This window comes from Falco biarmicus, chromosome Z (genome assembly GCF_023638135.1).
Source record: "Falco biarmicus isolate bFalBia1 chromosome Z, bFalBia1.pri, whole genome shotgun sequence".
In the NCBI taxonomy this organism is placed as follows: Eukaryota; Metazoa; Chordata; class Aves; order Falconiformes; family Falconidae; genus Falco; species Falco biarmicus.
The window spans coordinates 44,167,086-44,191,309 of NC_079311.1; the positions used below are offsets into that span (position 1 = coordinate 44,167,086).

The following is a 24,224-nucleotide window of genomic DNA, read 5'->3' on the forward strand; positions in this document are numbered from 1 at the left end:
TCCCAAAGCCACCCTTCTTCACAGAGCTTGCTGTGCCAACGTTGGATCTATTATTTAGGAATAGCTCCTGGACAACCTCATGTTATCTGGAAGGTGACTGCTCAGGTTCAGCAGTGAACGGTCCGGCAAGGTGCTGGGAAGGATGCAAGCCCAGTTTGACTTACCAGGCAGAAAACGTCATGTTCAGAAAAAAAGTGATAAAAAATGCCTTTTCCCTGGCCTGAACCAGGAGGAGGGTCAGGACCAGCACTGCTACAAACAGCAAGTTTCATAACTGCCCAGCCAATCCAAAGTCCTGGAAATGGTGACAAGAAGTGGGACACTTCAGCCAAACTTCTTTGTAGAAATTGATAGGGTACCTTAGTTATCTGAATCGTACACTACAGCATAAATTTACACTTTATGAGCTATTCTAAAATCTGCCCTGCTTAATAATCTGTATCAGCAAAAAAACACTTTAAAGTGTCTCTCACAATTAAACCTAGGCACAACCTTGTATAAATCAAAATTTTGCTACCATACCAAAACGTTACACTGGGGCTGTATAACATTGCCCATATCCTCATTACATGCTACACTAATTACTACCAGCAGATTCAGAATTTTCTGCACATTAGAGGCTTTTAGAGGAGCTATAAAAAATTTCAGGCACCATTAATTTAAATTTGTATTGAAATTTCCTTTTGACAGATGGCCAAAAATTACTTACTATTTAGAGTACCAGAGCTGCCTGTTTGCACATTGGAAAAGGAAAGGGAAAGATTAAAAGCAAGAAGGAAATTTATGTCACGTTCATTACCTGTTAAATGTTAAGGAGCATTATCCTGCATGAATAAATTATTTCATACAAGTACACAGACTCCAGCTGCTGGCAACTGGCACATTCCGGCTGACAAAAAACATCTCAAGTCACACAGCAGACAATCATAAAAAGCCTCTCTTAACCAGGAGCCACTTAAGGGAGGACAGATCGATTGAACAAGCAACTAACTGCTACTCCGGGCATCACTGAAAACATTTAAGAAAATTAGCTAACTATTTCACCTTGCAAAGCTGGCAGCAAGCTCCATAATGCTGACACGCAAGCCAACTCACAACCTGAACACCGTGCAAGACAAACATCTACTTATCATTTCAAAGTAAATTGGCACAAAGCAGCAACACCCTCCCCCCCTCCCCCCCCACCCCCCCACCCCCTCCACCCTCCAAAGCCGTATGAATAACAGTCCTTTGAATCATTCCCAGACAAAATCAGCCTTTTTGGTATAAACACTCCCAGTAACACCCATGCCAGCATAAACCACCCCAACATCTCACAGATGTTACAGAAACACGACTAGCGTATTTTGTTTAAAAACAGTGATTGGCATATACTAGCAGTTTTCATTCACTTTCTTGAGTGAAACGCTTTTGGTTTCAACTGCAGAGGTATTCAAACTCATGAAGAAACCAGGCGGGTTTGTACTCCCACATTTAGGTATCTGCCCTACTTGTACTTGTTTGTTTGGGTGCAGGAAAAAACAAAATGGACTTAACCGATCTTTTCACAGCAAACAGGGTGTTCTTGGGAAATCATCATTAATCTGCACCCAGCCTTGCCACGTAAAGCAATAATCCCCATTTCTAGCCCTTGTGACAATGAAGCTGAAGTGGAATCCAATGTGCTGTTATCCTATGTCAGCAGATAGACAGCTTCAGTGCCTTTGCTGCTCACAGAAAAACCTGACAGTTGCTGTCAGCTCCTGGTTGTTATGCAGAGCCATGTGGGTAATAGCAAAACTGACAACTACTGGCTCAGTTGCACTCGGCTGGGACATGGCAGAGTTGCCAGTGGCAGAACAGGTGTGCTGGGGAAGGCTGCAGGACACGTCCCCACCTGGAGCTGCCAGAGAAGCAAAGGCATAGCCCCTTCCATGGCAGCCCTGGCCTGACAGGTCCCTGGTGGGGGCAAAGCCTATGCCCAGCACTGTGCTTCTCCCCATGCTGTCTAAGGCACACCAGTTACATCTGCCTGGCAAACTCCTGGTAATCCTCGTGCTGGGAACACCCCTTCTGCCTTTTGCCCAGCCCCACAAATAGATTACATCTTCCTGAAAAAAGCACCACTAAAATCTTGACAAATAGCTTGGAAGTGCTGAGTCAGGTGAGCATACGTCTTGCCCTTTCTGAAAGAAGCGTATCTTTCATTTCAGACTCACCATCACTTATAAGAGGCTTACTCTTACGCTCCTGAAAATTGTGCAAGCCACTCAGGCTCTACTCTGTAACTACATCCATCTACCCACAGCTGGGCAGGTAACTGTGTAGCTGGCAACAACTGAGTCTGCTGTGAACTGATAAACCACCAGCAGCAGCAAGGAGAACAGACTGATCCAGTAGAGGACAGAGCCAAGATACACGTCCCCACTCACAGTATTAAAACCCCAGGAGCCTCCGAGAGGCTCTGGTGGCTGTCCAATATGGACAAGCATCAAGGCACATACGCTGAATCAGAGTCATATGCATCACTGAATGCTCAAAATCACACCAGCTGCAAGGTGTGTATTACATCTACTTATAAACACTGCCACATGCAGGACAGTGCACACACATATGGTGCAGAGTCATTCAGAGCCTGAAAATTAACTTTTGGAAAAGGAAGGCAGGATCCTCAGTGCAGGCACCACCTTCATTGTGGTAGGGAATGGCAGCTCACTGCTCTCCAGCTGCTTCAGCAAGGACAGCAGGCAGCACCCCACCTCTCCCCTGCAAGTGACAGAACCCTCCTTCTGTAACTGCATTATTGCAATATATCAGAACGACAGTTTAGAGCCTCCAAATGACTTAAACCTACTGGCTAATTTCTTCTGTCTTATAAGCTTGTGCAGCCTTTTTCTTACATCCAGGAATAGCTTCAATGCTGTTCCACCAAACCCACTGGCTGGAATGTCACCTACAATCCTAGCTGCCCCACTACCAGGCATTTTTCAAGCGTGATACACAGTCAATGCAGGGCTATGCTAATCAACATGAGCATTACAACCCAGTTTCACTTTGTGACTTTTTCCACCTCTCCATGCCAAACTTCAGAAAAATGCAGCATGCAGCTCTTTCAAGCCACCTCTTACACCTATGAAATGGAGTCCTACCTTGATGGAGTCTCTGTCTGCATGCAGAGCAGCCCCAGTATGCAAGGAGAGGACGCAGCAGTAGCAGGGGATGGGCAGGGGGAGTGAGAGAGAAAAAGTACTAGTTAGTTTACATAAAATTCTAATTTATCATACACAGTAGAAGGAATTCTAATGTCTGTTAAATAATGACTTGCACATATGTTAACTTTGTTATACAGTTAATTATTAATACTGTACAGACAGATTTATAACACTGGACTTCTAACATTTGAACACAATTTCTGGCTACCACTAGGTAATAAATACCAAAGCAATTAGCTAGGAATGCTTGTGAAAAGTCCCCTCCCCCCTGCCCCTTTTTCTTAAAGGGAAGAGTTAAAAAAAAAAAAAAAGAAAATTAAAAAAGAAAAGAGAAGGTAATGAAGCCACACACTCATCTGGCAGCACTGACCTCTTTGGTGATCATTATCATGGTGCTTCTTCTCATCTTTAATTGGGAGGTGTGACTGCCCCCCCAGTGCACTGGACAGTGCCAGGAGACCAGCACTGCTGCCGATGGGTGGGATGGCTGGAGGCTGCAAGCCTGAGGGGTGCGGAGTGAGTGGCACAGGAAGACCATGTCCATGTGACAAATGCTGGGCCTGGAGTTGCTGCTGCTGTGAAAAATGAAACACAGATATTGAATTTGTTCAGGAAGCCAGGGGTTGTCTGATTGATCCTGTACATCAGACATAATTAATCAGATCAACCAATGCATCTGATCAATTCAGATACCAACTGTCACAAACGTCCTGGTGTTTTAAACATGTCCACACGTTTGGACAAAACACAATCAGTAAACTTCAGGCTGAATTAAAAGAACAACAAAAAATCTACAAAAAAGAATAAAAGGAAAGTAATATTGTAGTTTTGGTGACTATTTCTCTGACAGAGGTATTACATCTTACTCTGCAGCAAAAATGCACCATGTACACATCTAATGAAAACATATGTAACTATATAAAAGCAGTTATATAATGAAAAAAAAAAACCCTGAAAATTGAGAAAATTAGTGTTAAACAGTTCTCCCAGCGCTACTGCACAGCATGCAGTGAGAGTTAATTTGAAAGAGAAAACCTGAATTAACAATCCAGAAAAGGAAACTGGTTGCAGCCACCGTTTTAAGCCCTTTAAGTGTCCTCAGCGGTACTTGAGCAAATTACTAAAGAAAATCTAATGTAGCAAGGCTTGGGTCCTCCTGTAGGCTTGCTCAATAATGCTGAAATAATTGGGCACTCTGTGCACGTTTAGTGATGCTCGAATGAAAAGCTAGAGGCCTGCCCTTGTACTCTTCTCTAGCTGCTGACTCTGTGTTGTGACAGGTTTATTTGAGTGGGACTGTGATGCATGCACCAGTAACTGCACTGACAAGAGTTTAAAGTCATTTTTACCAGTACACTGGCAACACATAGAGAAAGCCCTTGAGAGGTTCGAATTGGAGTGCTTGACCTCAACCAGGGCTGCATCAAGTTCTGTGCTATACTAACCATTGTGAGGTTAGTATGGGTGGGGGGGAAACCCCCAAACAGGTGAAAAAGTTATGTTAACTATATCCCAGGAGAGATCTGTTCAGGTCTAAGGCTTGCCCACCAACCATCCAATTAATTTCTGTTCATACTAGATTAGCTCTGAAATTTTATTTTCATTTTCAAGCAGTCACTGCTCAGGACTTAGGGTAAATCAAATCAGGAATCCTCTAGGATTGTGCTCTCCGCCCTGCACATCTGTATACAGGGCTTTGGAAGAAGAAGAACTTAACTTACTTAGCATAAAAAAGTTGCAATTTAAATTCCTAATCATGGTGATTCAAGTCCTACTTTTGCTTGGTTTTCATTTGAACCTAAATCCACTTCCACCCTCGCTACACAGCTCTTTATTCAATCAAGAGACAATGAATTCCCTAACATGAACCTTTACATGTGGGTGAGCTGAAAGTAAAAGACTGCAAGTCACATACAGCACGCTAGGTAACTCGTGCAGCACACTGCACACACACATCCCTCAACACGCCCCTGTGAAAGTACAGATCCTCCTCTTCCTCTTAGAAACACAACCCAGGCAGTGGAATCGGACTGGCAGTGGCACGCACATGCCATCCAACCCATATCAGTGCCAGGGAAAGGAGGGGAATGACCCAAAAGAAAGATGAGGGAAAATAATACAAAAAAGCAGGGGGGTGGGGGTGGGGTTTAAAAAAAAAAAAAAAATCAGAAAGAAGAATCTTCCAGGTGGAAGAGAGAAAGTTCAGTCCTTTCCCTGCTTGCAAACCCCTGTCATTCCAATAGGTACTCCTTCTTTGAGAAAGTATCAAACACATTTTGCTTGCTTGATGCTCTTATGGAGGGATGCTTCAGTTCTCAGAAATTTAAATTAACTACAATGAAATGAAGCAAGAGCCAACAGTGTATTCTTTAGCTTCAGGGTTTGAATGGGGCTGCCTTATAGCAAGGAAACAATCTGGCATGCCTGGTTTGGGGCGGGAGGAGAAGAGTGAGGGAAAGAAAAGGAATGGACAAAATAATCTGTGTTCTGGAGTCTCATTTTAAGCAAGGAATTTCCTGTTCCTGTTTGAGAATGTGCTATAAACCACTGCAAGATGTCTGCCTGAATCTGCCAGTGGCTTGAAGCAAAGGCTTTGAGAAAAGCCTGAGAATAGCAGCAGTGACAGAGCTTTCCCCTAGTTAACTATTTCACTATCAACAAAAGTGTACCAGGTAAGGGACACTCATTGCACAGTCCTGTACATTCTGTACAGATGTGCCTACTGAACTACACAATGTGCATTATGTTACCTCCTCTATGGATACAGCATGGTTTCCAAAGAGCTTGAAGAACACTGCATTGTGAATGCAATCCTCTTTTTTTATTGCTTTTTGTTGGGAACCTCTCTACACAGCTCAGCAAGACAGAAGCCCAGACTGCACCTTGCATGTACTGAACATTGTCAATGCCTCCCAGACATAATATGGGCATTAAGAGTAGTACGGGCAATGATACTTCAGCATCTATCAGCTTCAGATCACCCTGAACAGTATGGCTGGCCTGGTCCCTCTTGGCCAAGAGCTGATGTGTTTTCACTGCAAGTTGAATTGCAGAGCACTCTGAAAATAACTGGAGAGAGTAGGGAAAAAAACCCCAAACACACACAGCCTTCCTGCCATGGAGAACTTTTCTGAGGAGACCAAGCTCTTCCATGGAAAGTGATGGGAATGTGAAATTTGGGAAGAACATGATCCCTGTAGTCACAAAAGCGTCACTCACAGATACAGCTGAAATTTGGTGCAATTTAGGCACACTGTAATGATGCAAATAAAACACTTTCGTATGAAAACCAGACTATTAAATAAATCTCAGCTAACACCCAAAATGCCAGTATAGCCCCATATGCCTGTGCCAGACAGACACGATAACATGCGTGTTGCTAGACTGGGCTGGGGCTCAGAGTTCAACAACAGAAGGATCATGGACTAGGATTGTATTGGTATAGGGAAGGCCTATGAGCCCCTCCAACACGATAACCAACGTTGTACAGCAAAAATCAGGCACTGCTCCAAACCCACTAATGACAAGAACCCAAGTGAAACACTAGGCAAACTTTTGCTCTTACAATATCAAAGAGAAAAAGGGAAAAAAGCATAAGATCGCATAATTAAGCACTGTTTCCTGATAGGCATACTCAAGTAAGTGAAGACAAAGTGACAGCACGTCTCTAACTGCCATTTCCAGACCTTTGACACTATTACTATATTCAAATGCCCACAACATCCACAGCTTGATTTTGCTTTTCCATTGCCTGTGGGTGTCATGGGTGAGCATCAGCTTCCCAGGTGGCCTGTACAGAGCAGCTTGGTTACAGGGAAAGATAGAAAAACATGTTCAATTCCTTAACCCACTGGGCATCTAGTTAGTGATACAAAGTGCTAAAAAAAGGTGGTCTCCCCTAGTTAACAAAATGCCAAAGATACAGAGGAGCCATAAAACTGACAGCTATTCTCCCACCACGGAAATATTCTACTATGGAAGAAAGTTTACATTTGTTTCTGCCTATACCAGGAATTTAGATCATAAAATCTGACACAATTTAAAGACTTGCAAGGAAAGCCTGAAAATGAGCCAACTGAGCAATCACATAATGTTTTTGATGTTGCTGTAATGCTTTCACTTCCCACTTCTCCATCTTCTCTTTAATTTGTTATCCTTAGTCATGTAATTTATGAACTCTTAGCATGTGGTTAACTTTAGACATTCGCATGGCAATTGACTACAGTATGCGTAAAGTCAAGCATACATTTTCAGCATCAATGCATAATAGGTGAAAATTTGCAATGGCAGTACACCAGGCTTTATTACGCTGTAAATTTTCCAGAACTATTAAAAAAAAAACAACAACAGCAACAGTTAGCTACCAAGAAATATGCCCTACAGAACTGCAAAACAGATCACAATGTTTTTAAGAAACATCCAACACAAAAAAATATAAGAGCAAGGGTAAACCCAGCAATGAGAAAGAAGCCAAAAAGAAGACTGCATTCTTTTTGGTAATAGGTTTAGTTAGGAAGATGATAATTTAAATCAGCTCAATAATAAAAATTGAAGTAAAACCTTCAAGACATATTAACACATGTCGAATAAAGATAACATCTGGTTGCTACTGATCTGGAATTTTTTGGGTTTGTTTTGTTTTTTATAATTTTCTGTATATTCCTCTAGGCAGTCAATAGTAAGGAGTAAAGTAACTCCAAAGCCACATCTAAACAAAGGGTAAAAAAGCTTTGCAAAAGATTCTTATCTTAGTATCACTAATATTTTCAACTAAATATTGATGCTTAACATGATTTTTTTCCCCAACGCAACTTAAGAGATCAAATTTAAAGCAAAATGTGATAATAAACCCACTAACAAATTACCTTCTAATGCTGTCTTGTTATAGTCAGCACATTCAAAGCCCATTTTCCTGGAAAAGGTTCAAGTTTTTAGTGGATACTTTCCAAGCAGCTCTGCGCACAATAATCTACCATTTTTCCTCTTACAGACCTGGAAAGTTCACAGCCATTATTGAAACAACCTGAACATAGTCCTCTAACCTGAAGACATTTCTAATGTTAACAAACTAATGTCTCAAAAAGATATTTTGTAGCTACACACATACCTGCATTACCCACACCTGCAGTATTGCTGGGAGGGGACCTCAAAAATCTGGATAAAATACCTTCACTGTTTGTTTGAAATTTCTTAGGTGAAGTCATTGATGGCTCAGAGTATATCATTAGTGAGACAGCATACAGATAAAACAAGATGAAGAGAAAATAAAGATATTAAAGCAGTGGCTCAAGAATACACAATTATCAGTGTCAATGGTTTAACAACCAGCTAGAAAAAGAAGTCTTTTGGCACACACACTTATGAGTGTGCTTAGGACGACATGAATTTTTATCTGTCATGCGTGCTTTCACCTCTGGCATAACATGCACTGTTTGTAATTCCTTTGTAGAGTTCTTGCTCTGCTGGCACACCATTACAAAAGAGGCTTTTCTGATGTTAAGATGCAACACAGCAAAACAGCTTACAAAGAGAGTCATGCAGGTCATTCCTCCAGTAGAATGGTCCTGGAACTATATGCATGTATACCATGGCTGGTTTTCCATGAAGAGACTTTGGTAAGGTTGTATAGGGTGTAGCAACCTGCTATCCTTATTCTTCTCAAGGAGAGTGATCATTGTGCAAATGAATGTGCCCAGTGTGACAGAAAGGTATCAGATATTGGCGGGAACTTTAAACACTCAAGTCAGAGCTGATCTGCTACAACACGCAACCAGTGTTTCTGTTCACAATGGGGAATGAATGCACAGGATAGACAAAATCTAGGAAAAAGAATGAAAAATAACAAAAAAGGGAGAGAATAAGGAGACCAGTAATAACATAAAAAACTTTAAAGAAAAGCAAATGCCAAGCTTCTTGCTCTCTGAGAATCTGCCTTTGAGGATGCTGATTCTACACAAGGAAAGCAAGCTCCACTGAGAAAACTATGGGGGCAAGGAGAAAAATCAATAGCTGTCATTAATCAGAAGGGGAGCATTTAGAACACCTACATAAGTAACAAAGAAACTATCAGAATCATACTGTACAAATTGCTTCAAAGATCTTTTTAACCAATCTAGGAACAAAAAGTCATGTCTTGAATCATATTCTGGGATGAAAGGCAATATATGCAGAGCACATTTCCGTTCTTAATCATATATATAGGAACATCTGTCAGGATACATTTTTTACCATTTGTCCTCCCTTCCCCCCTTATGACTATTTTTCACTCAGTGAAACAGCATAGATAGAGGACAAAAGTAACAAAAAATTAATACAACACACCAGCAAATAAAAGATCTGTGGTAAAAAAGGCCAGCAGTTTAATAAAGGAAAAGCCTACTCCCCTGCAAAAGTTCAAGCGCACCTTCCCCCAGAATCTTGGAGTTCAGTAGTGCTGCATTCTGCCTGCAGGATTCCTCTCCACTGGGGGTGGAGGGAGGAAGAACTAGGCTTTTTCAAACCACTTTCTATTATCATTTAATAAAGGGCAGAAATGTTTGCATACGTCATGCCACTTAGGCTCTCTTCTTCCTTCCTCCCCGCCCCCGCCTCATCAAACACTAGCTAAGGAAACAAAAAACTGCATCTCCTGCAAGAGACGGCAGAAAGCACCAAATACAAGTAAGCTCAAGGTCTTACCATACAGAGGCCAGTGGTATGAAATGTGCCACACATACCACACCTCCACTTCAAAACCTTTTCACAAAAAACAAGGTAAAGAAAAGAGTAACAACGGCAGCAGCTGAGTGTCTTCTGTTACAGATGAAGAGATGGCAAAAATCAGCTCTGGATAGAGAGATGCACACTGGTTGAAATACCTTATTTACCAAGTGTTCCACTCATGTCCTACACATGGACACTGGGAAGAAATCTTCTATCCTCTGGACTGACAGTAGGAAAACGCTGTTCCACTTGTACCCTTGTGAATCTTGGTCCTTTTCTTTAGAACTAGAAAATGAGACCGATACCTATGCTTTTCCCAGCAGAGTCCTAAATAACCTTCTTCTAGGGTCCTCACATAAAAGTTTCTGAAATCCTGGGCTATGTAAACATGACTGAAAAGTGAAAAAATGACCATCTAACATATATAATGAATCAAACGATAAAAGCTAGAACAAAAACTAAGTAACACTAATTACAGAGAGATCTGAGTTGCTATATCCATAAGCAATTCTATCACCAGAGCTTTTAATGTGGCAACTATAATACCTCCAAGCTTCCTCACAGGAATAGTTTAAGAGCCATGTAGTGCTAGCACGAAAGAGATGTGTGTTAACTTTTGAAGTCAGTCCTTAGCAAGTGAAATATCTGGACAGCAATTACTGAGAAGCACAGGCTTCATAACTGTAAGTGCTAACAGTGTTTCGTCGTGCTTATAACACACAGACACATGCGCTGTGTTGGATTTCAGCAAATTGTCTTTGCTTGGGATGAAAACCTGGGTTGCTTGGATTGATCCATTCTTTCCAACCCACTCTGCATCTTTGAAGACTGCCATTTCTGGTGCAGCTCTTGTCCTGTGCAGAGCACTGCAATGCCTGCTCTTCTAGGTGGTAAGCAGCGTCTTCGCATAAGTCAATGTTAGGTGTTAGGACATGGATTATCTCTCTCCAAGCAGATTCCATTGAGACATGTAGTGTTCTATCTCTCTAATATAGTGCCCATTAGTGAAATAATTGAAACTTAAAAGCAATTTCTTTTGCCTTAGCACAGTTCCCCAGTTACAGCAGCTTTGATAAAGGGAGGCCTTGACAAGGATCAAATCACCTCGATTTAAGAAGCAGCCCTGAGATTGTGGAAGGATCACTTATTCTCTTTGGCTTAGTCTCTTCCAAAGGTAGAACAGGGAAAGCGGTACTCCCTTGCTTCAGAAACATTACTGCAGTAAGTTCATCAATGTTTCATAAACTAAGGAAGTGTCTGTGAAATGTTCACCAAACAATAAGCAAGAACTGTCTCACTAACAGGAGTCAAACATTCTGCAATATCAGACAACTTACAGATTTAAGACCTTTTAAATTCCTCCTTCATGGATAAACTTAACATGTGGAAATACTTTCCCTATGCAGTACTTCAGTGTCTATGTGTTGAAGACACCAAAAGAACTACCCAAATACCCGAAGAAAAGCAAAGGCTTAACTGATGCACTGTACGGAGTCCTGGTCCTCATTCACAGCTTTAGGCAACAGCCTACAACGTATGGTTGGGAAGAAGCCTGGATGACAAATATACAAACCTCTTTAGGGGTGATAACAGAACTCTGTGGTATGAAACCATGACACAATAATAACTGTCTTGAGGCTATATTGTACAGTAAGGGCACATATTTTAAATGGGCCGCATCTCTACTGAATACACAAACACCACTGATTTTGCAGTGAAGTATTCCTGGGAAACCCCTGCCTTCTTTGCTTCAATAGCAAACAGATCCTTTATACACTCTTCTTTTCCAAAGCACCAGTATAAGGACATTACCCAAGGTAATATATAACACATAACAGACCAAAAGTCTAATGGAGTATGGCAAATCTGTATTTGGCTGGAGAGAGCTTCCATACACTGGAGTACGGATCACCTTGCCAAGTGTCTTCTCCTTTCTACTGTGTGTGAAGTGAGAGCATATAAAAATGTCATAAATAAAATATTGTATATGTTCAAGAGCATGAAGAAAATTCTCTGTATGACTCCTCATACCCATACTGATTAATTGTAATTCAAAAAAAGAAACAGTGGTCACATAGCTTTGGTGCCAGGATCCAGAAAACCTTGAGAAACACAGAGGCAGAAGTCAGCTCTCTGCCTGATCAGATACAATATGTGAGCCGTAACACTCATGTCATATGCACTTATTTAAGCATAACAAGCACGGCCTCTGGCATCAGCATATTGGCAGTGAGATGTAGTAAGTGGTCTGCACTTCACACTGCAACATTACTGACTGCTCATATAGTGATAGACCAATATAAATTCAGGAGCTACCACAGCTACTGAAAATACAAGTAAAAGATGACAACAGTGGCAGCCCATTCCAAGTGTAGCAACAGTATTTAAAAACTGTCCTCAGAGCTTTTTTTTTCAGGAAATATGGAACCTAGAATTATTTACATTCTAATTAATTACCTCAAAAATCCCTAAAAAGATTCTGTGCCTCATTTTCAGCTTCTTTAAATCAGGATAATGCTGCATATGGAAGAGATTTATTTAAATTAAGTCTCACCTGCAAGGCTCTCCCTGAACTTGGCACCTGGGAATAAGGGGAGAAGAAGAAAAATCCTGGAAAAAATACCTCTTTGCCCCTCAAAAAACCAGGTGTCTTTAAGCTAGCCAGACTTCAGATGAGTAATTCAAAACCAACAGTGCTCACCCAAAAGCTTTCTGTATCTACAATTCCTCCCACAATTGAATTTCAGGGACTAGGTAGCATCAAAAAATTTGCAGGGCCATATCATCACATACCTTCCATATACAAACAAAAAACAAGAGTAATTAAATGGGGAGGAGTGAATTTCAACATTTCTTCAGGGTACACAATTAAACACAACTCAAAGCATGCACCCATTAAGTCAAGCTCCTCTGCTGCTTCCCACTGTAACAACCTGTGTACAACATACAGCAGGTGGCCAACAACAGCATTGTAAGCTTCAACCACCACTTAATACTCCTTTGAACAAGCAATACAGAAGGGCCAGAGAGACAAGTGACTATTGCCCCAGTGCTACAACACACTTGCTCATTCTACCGCCCTTCCCCATCCTCCCTGAACCTCCTGTTTCTGAACACATACACTTACCAGGAATGACTTTGCCAAACTGGAATCAAAACATTTCCCCCCAGCAGCACTGGCTCAACTGAAAACCCCTCGCTCTTCCTCACAGCACAAGAACACACAAGAGGCAGAAACAACCCACCGTCTGTGAGGAATGGAAGATGCCTCTGCACATTAAGCACCAATGCAAAAAAAGCACCTGAGGATTTGGCGGATGGAGCCCTGGACCACTGGCACCGCAGCAATAACAGCATGCACTGATGCCAAGTTCTTACTATGAATTGTGTGCACTTAGCCACACCGCACCACTTTCAAAGGTTTATGCACCTGCAATGGCATACTGTTATTTTTTAAACAAGCATTGTTCTCCACAGCTGTAAAATGGACTACTCGCTTGAAAGCAATCTTTAGAGATGGGTCAAACAAGCACCTCAGCCTCAAAATGGGTAGAAATTGTGACAAGCAGTGTACTTAAGAAGGAACTTTACAGCTCGATGATTACATGTGACAATACAGGAGTCCTTTCTTCCAGTAACTGTCATTTGCTTATTCTTTAAAAAGACAGTAAAAGTGACATAATAAAACAAAATGCTTAAAAATTAAACCAAAGCCTTTTTTTTTTTTCCACTTAGATGTATAGAATGGTAAAGAAAAAATAATTTAAATCATTTCCTTAGTAATACAAGTAATATTTAAATAGATTTAATAGTGCTGCTCCAAACCAATGAATTATGAGTTTAAAACCTATTAAAATGTAATGTTTTTTTCCTGAGCTGAGGGAAGAGAGATTTAAATCCACTGAATTTTAATATTTCAGCTTGAGCTGCAGGAGGTAGAGAAAGTCCAAATGAACTATTCCATCAGCACCATTCAAGCATGAACATTTTAATCAGTTTTACTTCCTTGGAGTTCTCCAACACAGTTTACGCTGTCATTCTGAAAGCACTTAACACAGAGGGTGTGAAAAACCACCAAGGCTTGTTATTGCCTTCACAATTGATGGCAAATAATTTTGCAGACTTCCTATCATTAAAATGTCACTGCTAAAAATTGAGGTTCAGCATTTCTTGTGCTAAACTGCATTTTCTTTGAACACCATCACATACCTGTTCTTAAGTTTTTGGTACATTTATCTCTCTGTATGATAAACAGACACACAAGCAGTAGCCTCCATTTCTGCCTTACTACCCAACTGCAGTTGAAAACTGACTACTTTAAATGGGGGAGGGGGGGAGACTTTGATACAATTCTTATAAAATTACAAGTTAATTCCCTGGTTCCCTTATTAAAACGTAACCACATTCACACAGCATGTTCCGATTATGTAGTATAATGGATTAAAAATAAAACAACAACAACCCAAAAACATTTTAAGAGAGCTAGACGACTCAATTTAATAATACAGGAAATGAAAACATCACTCCTAATCAGATTGTATTACTGATTTAAGGCTACAATTTGTGTGTTGTTCCAACAGTGTGATCTTGAAGATTCTAATTTAAAAACACGGCAGCTACGACACAGGACAAGATTCAACTGGATACATCACACTGCTCCCAATACACCCAGACTGGAAAGGAGCTCTGGATGTGCACTACAAATTGCTCCGAGCAAGAATGCTGTACTGTACCGTCCATGGTGAACACCAGATGCAGGGACTGGATGCCTGCAGATTTACAGCCCTCCTGAAGCATGCTTATGATACCTAGGTTTGGTTTAGTCTTTCTCCCTGCATCTCTCCTGAAGAAGATAGATGATATTTAACTTGTTTCAGCCCGTCAACAGTTTTAAACTGAACATGACCTGTGAAAGAAGTCATTATAACTGTGTTTCATTCCATTAAACACAACTAGTTTATTGTCAGGAGAACAAGCAGTCTCTCCAGGTTCCAGGCTCACTTCAGTATTTTGCATTTAAACGGCATGGATCAGTGATTAGGTTCATTTACCAATGAAGCTAGAATAATATTGCAAAGTTAAAAGATGCTTCATCAGATTCCATTAAATCAGAGCACATTCACATGTATATATTTTTGTTTGAAACACAAAGAGAGACATGATTTGTGCACATTCAATTCTTCTCTTGTGCCATCCTCCATTCTGGCAAAATCCATCTTAAACTCAAGCCCAGAATTCTTCCGTTCAAACCAAAGGGGTTTAACATGAATGAGGTGAACTGAATAGGGTCCCCCCCAAGCACAGTGAAACTTAACCTACGGTTGTACTTCAACAACTCAGATACTGCTTCTGTTTTCATCTGGTACACAGCTCAATGGGTAATTAAAAGACAAGTTTTTAAGAACACAACAGAACTAGAGATAGAGAAAAAACATGGCTCCTAACTATGCTCTTTGTTTTATTTTTATTGGTATTTCACTTTAGAAAGTATGGAAAGCATTTTTTTTTGTCCCATGCTACATTTTCAGACTTCAAATCTAAGTGCAGACATAATATTGTGGGTGTTCATGCAACTAGAACTTAAGCTTTTTTGATAACTTGCTATCCTATTTATTCCATTTTTTAAAATTCATCTCCTAAAAGATTGGATTAGATTACTTCTCTCTAAACCTGATGAACACAAAATTTTCAGTCCGTATTGTTCTAATTTCTCTAAAGCTGCAGAGAGGGCTAAACAGCATTTCTTAACACAAAACAGGAGAGTGAAAAAGTCAATAGAGTGAGGTAAAAGTCTTGTGAGGGAGGTGGGAGCTGTCTATTTTTAATGCACAAAACTAAAATTCAGATATGAAAATCTCAGGCAACAGAATTTCAGCTGACTTGGAGAGATAAAATCAGATAGCAACAAATGAAACAGAAAATTTACTCGTCTGGTGGGGGAAGACCAACAGAAGTTACTGCCAGGTTCCCAGACAAGTGTCCAGTCTGTTTATATTTATTCTGTGTGGTTTAGTGATTCATGAAAGCACAGGATAAGCTTAAATAATGACTGCAATAGCCAGTGTCCATAACATCACAAGTTTTACATCAACTTACTCTTTACTATAAAGCAAATTGCTTTTTGCAGTCTCCCTAATACATACAAAGGTGAATGGCAAAAATGTACACAAGTAGATTCTGAAGTATTCATACACAAAACGGTACGTGCACACACATATACACATATGCTACATACGCACATGCAGCAAACACGTATAAAAACTTTTGTAACAAAGAAGCCAACCTTTAGCTACTCACTTTATGCAAAAAATGTTAATAGAAGGCAATATTTTTCGTTAGGTAATGAAAACTAATTGGGAAATTATTTATCTCCCACTCTCCTCACTGGAGCGTAAAAGACGTACAACAAATGTTATTCATGATTCTACAAGACTCGCTCTGATTCACCCCCTTCCTTCTAACAGGCACTTCAGAGGAAAAAAAGGTTACTCTTTTCCATTTATATCTTCTAATTGACTACCAGTGTTTTGTTGTGGTCAGAGGGATACAAAATAGAGTTAGAAACAGCCTATTAAAAACAAGCTACAATCAGACCGCTGCTCTACACTACCATCAGCAATGATCAGAGAGTCCCGATTTCCTTGTTAAAAGACAGAGGCATAATTGAAGCAATATCTTCACTTCAGATTGATTATTTGGCGACCCTTATCCACATCTTCACTCAGCAATTTGAATTTTAATGAAAGTAAATGGAATAATTAGCATTTCAAAGTGTGTTTGATACACTGAATAAAAAAAAGGAAAAGACTTTCATGTATAATCTATACACAAAAGAAAAAGCATTTGGGAGGGTGCAGAAGATGGGAAGTACAGTTGTAGTGTCTTCATTAGAATAACTTAAACAACTGCTTGCACCAGCTGCATAATTATACATGTGAATAATGTGCTATTAAGCAATGACTTCTCACCTTTATTTTATGTAGTGTGAACAGCCACGGGTTTTGTTGTTATGCCTTTCCTCTCCAGTTGTAAAATGTAAACACTGTGGCTGTCTACACCCATAAAATCTCACAGGACTGCTATACCGGGCTAATACTGCTAGCATCAAAGCTTTTACAAGAAAGGCTCCACACACCTGTATTTCCAGATGACTAGGAGCAGGGCACCTATCAGTACACTGATGATGAGTCCTTTCGCCATCAATTTTGGTTGTTTTGTTGAGGTTTTTTGTTAAAAAGTAACAAGGATTTTTAAATGTAACAATAAAAAGTGTGGTGCATGTTAGAGTCTTGAACCACCAGAAAAAGCCATGGGCATCAAGGGACAGGAAAAAACCTCCTAAAGCACAGTGTGTGGTACAAAGGCTACCTGCTACACTGGCTGCAGAAGCAGACTGGCACATGGTATGCAAAGGAAGCCAAGTTACTTTAAAAGGGCAACAAAAAAAACCCAGATACTGACCCAGCTTCAGGAAGTGGTACAACACAGACATTAATCACCCCACCAGTCCTCTCAGCACAGTGCAAGCAAAAGTCTGCAGGTGAAAAGAACTTCACCACTACCCACAACTTTTGCCCACTGACAGAAATGAGTTCATACAAGAAAGAAGGAAAAGAAAAGCTATTTACAAACACTATTAGAGCTAAAATGGAAAGACCACATACCCCAATGATTGCGTTCAGTTCTGCCATGGTCACTTGCTTGGCACGCTCCACAGCCTGCACCACTTGTTGCTGGTGCTATAAATGAAGATCAGAAACAGAATAAATTTATTTGTTTTCTAAATTATTACACACAGATTCTTCCTTTTATCTTTTTCCTTTGTTTTTCAAACACATGCAGGGCTTCAAATAACTGTTCTCTTAACAGACAGACACATTCTGTGTCAATCTCCAAGAGTATCAGTTAAGGCAAGGATTTTTTTATGCCATTACTTGCCAGGAATTACATCTTTGCTCCCCAAACAGCTATTTTACAACCTGGCTAAACGAGGAACTGTGTTCCTTTTGTTCTTCAGCACACTGTGCTCTGGAATTTACATGCCAAAATGCAAGCCACTTTCCATACAGCCATGGAAACTTTCTGATTAAAAAAAAAAAAAGAAAAAAGCGCAGCATACTGAAAAAGTATCTATTGGTATCTATTTTCAACAAGCACATGGCACCCACATCACTGAAGGATATACAGATTCTCCTTCTAGGTACATTTCAAAGCAGCTCAACCGTAAGAAAGAAATTTAAAATGCCATTCACAATTCTGTCAAACACGTGAAGAGAACTAATTATTTCAAGCCCCAACACGTAAATTTCAATAGCTTTAAAAAGTCCATCAAAAACACATGGTCTAATTAACAACACAGTTTACAAGCTTCAGTGGTTACATTATCTCAGTTTGAGTGATACTGCATTCCTGCAGTAAATTCAAAATTGCTGTATGCTGAAAATTGACTGATACTTATTTGAAAACATCAGCTACAAATAAAAGAATGTCCTCATCTTTCAACGAGATCTGTGCCTGTCCAGAGCTCCACTGGTGGCAAATTTGTCTGCACAGGCAGACTCGCACGATCAGGATCACACAGGCAACAAAGTGGTGCAAGGAGGGGTCAGGGAGAACTGCAAGTAGGTTATGTGATCTGCACTGGGAGCGAGTCATCTTTTGATTTATAGCCACAGGTTGAACATGGAGGAGCAAGCTCTTGCCTAACTCAGGAGGTGCTGAAACTGTAACAATGAAACATCAGCTCTGTATTGAAACCAGCGTCCAGATGTTCTTTGGCACGAAGTTTAAGGAAAGGGCTGAGAGGGTCTCTTTAAAGCCTCCAGTTTGTCCTCCATGGCTGTGTATATGGACAGAGCAGAGCAGAGGTACAGAACACCTCCCATACTTCCTTACCAGAGGCAGAGAGCTGCATAAAATAAGATGGGGACCCAAATCCTCAAGACTTCCTCCAACACAAGAGTCGGTGAAGAGCATCAGAAAGACTCCCCAGGCAGCACCCTGAGCCCTGCTGGGAAAGGGGGCCATAAGTAAGGGCTCTGCTATCTCGGGAGCTTGGCAGTCTCAGCTTTGATGGTTCTTAGTGCAACACACAAACTAAAATGGCATTTTCACTTATAAACTCTCTCTCATAAAAGCCCTCAAGGTAAAAAAAAGCAAATCTAAAAAATCTACCTATAAGAAATGCTGACCGTGACTACAAAAAATGGATAAATGCAAATAATGGAGGTGGTAATTTAGATACACTCCTGGAAGGAAGAAAATGGTTTTAAGGTTTGTTTGTTTTTAAACAAAGAATTAAATGAAGGAAATGCCAGGAGAGTAAATAACATACTGCTGCACCCAGAATCACAGCAGTCCCGTTCAGTGTTGTAAAGTTACAGTGCTAATGTAAACCAAATCTATCACTTATAAGCAGACAATGTAAAGAACAACAGGCAGGCTGAATATAAGCAAATGTGGTTTTGCCATTAAGAAAATAAAAAATAAAAAAATGCAGTGGTGTATCACCATCACAGATAACCAGTAAAAAGGAAATTATGATACTCAACCTTCAAGTTCTAGACTATGTGTTATCATCTCCAGGTCATCCCATGTTAAGGGCAGGTACAGTTTCATTGAATATGTAGCTGAAAGCCTGGTGACACATGGCTCTATGTTGCAACAGGGTGATCATAAAAATTACACCACTGTTTTCTGGTGTAAAAGCCACACGAAAAAATGGGTCACAGCATTTTTGACCAAGTCATCCAAAAAAGCTCACCAAACCCAAATCATTAAAATTATTTTAACAAAAATAAAAATAATCATCTACTGAGAATTTAACAGTCATCTTTGCTTTCCTACTGTTTCCTAGCCAATGCTTTTTGCACTGAGGCAAGGAGAGGGACCTAGCTCTTGATTTGTGTATATGAGCATTCAATTCCAACACCCATTTACTTAAATCCTGTTCCCAGGGCCACAGGCAGAAGAAAAAACTTCTGAGGGACATACAGAAAGCTGGCCTGAAAACATCAAAGTTATTGTAGAAATTACTCCAATTTTCATCTGGGTTTTGGAAAAATAAGTCAACTCAACAAGAGTAGAATGTTTTCCTTTCCTTTACAGCAAACATACAAAGAATGGCTCTCAGGAGTACTTGGGAAAAACACGATTTCATTCCCAGGTGAGGGGAAGAGAAGGTGAAGGGGTAGAGTACCAAAATCTCACTTTAAGATTTCTGCTGGAAAGCACTGTAAGACAGAAATTCCCTAAGCAGCCACACAAGGCATCTTTCATTGATTCTAATAGGTTTCGGATCAAGCCTTCAGAGTCGAGAAAACCCATGGGCCTTCTAATACTGAACCTAAATTATGTACAGTAGAGACAATTAAAACTCTCCTGTTGCTCGCTGCTTTAACATTGAGTTAATCTTCAGAGGCATAGCATGTGAAGATCCAAAATAGATGGCCTGTAATTAGCCCCTCCATCACTTCCACCTCCTTGCAGCAACGCAGCAGACTCCCCACTCAGCTCCAGGACACCCCACAGCGGGCCTGCCCCACGTGACCCCAAGGCTACTGCAAGTCACAGGCACGAGCCACACATTCCAATGCATAAAGACAGAGGAAAGCAGTCACCCTGCAGCGAGGCGGAGGGCTGTGCAGGGTGTGAAGAGCCCAGCGCCTGCCCCAAGCCTTTCTAAACCCCAGGCGGGCACGGGGCTCCACATTACCAACAGCAGCTCCAGTGACGGGTGGAGATCTCTGCAGGCAGAGAAGGAGCCCGACAGGGCTCCTGGGACCCACTGCAACGTGAAACAAAGGGATCCGAGGGGCCCACCGAGCGGGACAGTGGCTGGCGGGTTGCCCAGCCCATGCAGGCACCCAAGGACAGATGGCTCCAGCACCTAGCACATGCTTGCATGCCCTCACTGGCCAGCACACCGGTTACAAGCAGCATTATGTTAAAACCGAGCACCACACACTAGCCTTACACAGCGATTTACAGCCAAGTAAAACCAACAACAATAAAAAAAGGGTTATTTTTTTTCCCAACCAAATATAGACACAGAGTTGCAGCTTTCACACATATTTAATGCTAGCCTTCCTCTGTGCAGGCAAGCAAATGACAGACCCTTTCCTTCAGTTAGGGGAAAACAGTATTTTGCATTGCATTTAACAGTCCAGAGCAATGAACTCAATACCCTGCCCTGCCTGTCATACAGACTAGTATCGTTTCCTCTTTTTAACTTCTGCCCTGTCTCTTCTCTTCAACCCTTTTTGATTTCTGTAATAAGCAGTGTGTCTGCACTTGCCTTGTGTTGGAAAATCACCTCGTCTCATGATAGGTAGCAGCAACAGAGACCACAAGAATGTAGGCTTTTCCACCATTACCTTGTTTCACCACACTGTCTTGTCACCTAGCCTTGGCTCCTGCACAGGCATTGCAGCACCGTGGAAAATACCTGGGCCTTTTATACCATGTCAGAGCTCCCCACAGCTCCCATTGACAGGGCAGCTGTGCTAACAGCAACCAAGGGGCTGAAATTCCCCTAGCATAAGAGATGCTGGTGTTTAAAATGCCCAATTCAAGCCTGTCTCCAGCACCAACAATGACACCCAAAGCAAAACTCACTGAACTTGAAGAAGCAAGCGGGCTCTCCTGTGTTTTATTCATACTATTTTGTTGGCATATTATCGGTTTAGAAGGAGTACAGACCAGGTCTTGCTTATGAACTGCAGCAGTGCCATTCTGAAAAGCCTGATCTCGAGACAGCATAAATGAAACAAGGCCACACCAAAAACACTGGTGAAAACTAAACAGCAATCACGTATTTACTGTGGATTACAGCACAGGCTTAGAAAACTAAAAGGGCCCAGCAGGGTCACTGCATCCAGGCACTGTAACTCAGACAAGACAAAATAACCACTTTATAAAAACATAACATTATTAGCAAGATATGCATAAATTGCTAATGAGATGCCTTCCTTGGTAGAAGGATTACAGATACCTAACAGCTTCCTTGTATTTACTGCTTCATCTCTAGTCTGCGGCAAGTCTAAAATGGAAGAAAATAACTTTTGACTTCTCAGCCTCCCACGTCTCAAACCAACAACTACTTCCTTTTGAACAGCATATAAGGACTCCTGCTCTGCTTCTGTATAACAGACCTCACACTCTTCATCCAAATTTACTGAACTTTAGAAGCACCTCTAGGGAATATATGTACACAGAAGGGCAAGCACATTATGCCCCATATCTATCTTGTAGAAGGAAAACCATCAACTAATATTAAAGTGTTTGAAAGGAAAGACTGGATATAGCTCTTCCTTTTTGTATGTTTGGGTTTATGTATGTATGCCAGTACTTGGCATTTGATTGTACTTCTAAGTCTATTTGACCACCTTACTGTGCACATGGAACTGAAGATCCCTATTAAAGAGCAATCCTTTTAGCTTGTTATTAGCTACTTCACTGGCAGTTGGAAAGGATAGTGCACCTTCCGAAAAAGTTTATTACAGCCTCCTCCAGCCTACGTAATGCTTGCAGTGTGGCATGAAAGTTGACAGAGGCCAATGCCGTGAACATTTGTCTGGCTTCTCGAGCAACTTTTGCAGGTTGTGGTGAGCTCCAGGTTGCCACAACTAGATCATTAGCTGTAAATCAGCCAGCTTGTATGCATCTCATGAATATAAACACAATCAATATTTACTCAAAAGACAGTAACTGCAATACATGAGTATCTCCAGCCACACTGAAAAAAAACCCACTATCCAGCACAGGAGGTCATTCAGCCCTCTATAGCCTAGAGGGTCCCGTGACAGTCGCAGGTTGCAGCCAGCCACACACCCCACCTTGATGACACAGGAACCAGCCCCAACTCAAGACACAGGGTTGTGCAAGTCTCACACTGTACTGCAACTGGTAAATTCAATTGAGAAGCATAAATTAGCAGAGGCATGATCTATGCCTTTAGACCCAAAATTAATTGTAACATTTGATGATACAAACATCAATCTATACCAGCTGCAGCAGATCAAAACTAAGTTAAATGAGTGCTAACAACCTCCAAGTATTTACCTACAATGTTGCAGGCACCCCTTCACCTTACGCAACACAGACTACTTTGAGCACACTAGTGTCTCACAACATCACAGGGAGGCAGAAAATGACTGTTGCAATGCAGGAAGCCTGCAACCGCAGCAGAAATTGAACACATGTTGCCCCTGAAGTCCATCTCATGCCTCAACCACAAAGTCACTCTCTTCTATCAAAATGGGAAGCTCGTATTTCTTGGTGGTGTTTTTTACAGTCTGCCTAACTCAGAGTCAATATAAAAACAAGGTATGACTTGGCTGTATTTAGGCAGGTTAGGAGCTTTATTTTCTGTATATGCTTAGATGATGGACAGCACAGTAAAACTGACTGAAGCCCAGAGAATTTCTGAAATACTTTACTGGATTGCCCCCTGAAACAAAGCAGACACTAGTACACAGTAGGGTGATACATTATAATTGCATCCTTTTCACAAGATCTCTAGTGATTTTGGCCATGATTTTGTACTTCTAAGTGAGTTATTGCAAGCCATTGATTCCTTACAAAGTTAACAAGCAATAAGACAAGTTAACCTGGTGCTATTATGAGGCAATAATGTTGCCATCAGTGCATGTAACCACTGTATTTTGTTCATTTTTCCCTCAGGCACAATACAAAGGAGACTGATCACATTTTTCAGCCACTACTCCACAGTTAGACTGTATGCAAAATGCATAAACAGCAAAAGCATGCTGCAATTCAATTCTCTATTAATCTAGATAATGAAATAAAGAGATATGCATTAAGACATTCACTTTTTAAAGACACAAATTAGATAGAAACCAAGACTAGCAGAATACTCAAATCTGGAGATCAGTTCTCTTTTGCTTCACCAGCACATGCCAATATAAATTGATTTAAATAAGTCTTTCTACTAACAGAGCTCAGTTACCAATATATTCCTAACACTAATATGAAAACTATCACTATCAGTGGCACTGTCAAGAAAACTATCACCATCCGTGGCACTGTCAAGAGACCTGAAAAGTTTATTGTGCTTCTCCTTTCAACCCCTTTGCTGTCTAGTCCCTCTCTCCCCCCTCTTGCTAGGTGAACTACAAAGCATACTTGCCTCCATTCAAGATGAATGCTCCACTCAATATGCTTCTTTTTGCAAGTGCTCCCTTTTGTTTTTGACAATGCATAAATATGCTAAAGTTGTGAATTTTTTGACACCTCCATCTCCTCTATAGCCCAAAGAGTTTTGACACCATGCAACATGCACAGAGGAGGAGTTGGAAGACTTGGTAAACG

General features: G+C 40.9%; 1 protein-coding gene across 8 annotated transcripts in view; it reads right to left on the reverse strand.

Moving 5' to 3' along the window:
• LOC130142394 (transducin-like enhancer protein 4) overlaps positions 1 to 24,224 on the reverse strand; it is a 98,247-nt gene that overhangs the window by 39,465 nt on the left and 34,558 nt on the right. For 3 of the 8 annotated variants that reach the window (XM_056324232.1, XM_056324230.1, XM_056324237.1), the window contains exons 6-8: positions 17,558 to 17,632; positions 3,562 to 3,766; positions 3,129 to 3,145 (exon numbers count right to left, since the gene is read on the reverse strand). In XM_056324232.1, coding sequence (XP_056180207.1) covers positions 3,129 to 3,145; positions 3,562 to 3,766; positions 17,558 to 17,632 — 297 coding nt within the window. Of the gene's footprint in view, positions 1 to 3,128; positions 3,146 to 3,561; positions 3,767 to 17,557; positions 17,633 to 18,788; positions 18,901 to 24,224 lie in introns of all 8 variants that reach the window. The other 5 variants (XM_056324236.1, XM_056324235.1, XM_056324231.1 and 2 more) reach the window with 5 other exon arrangements.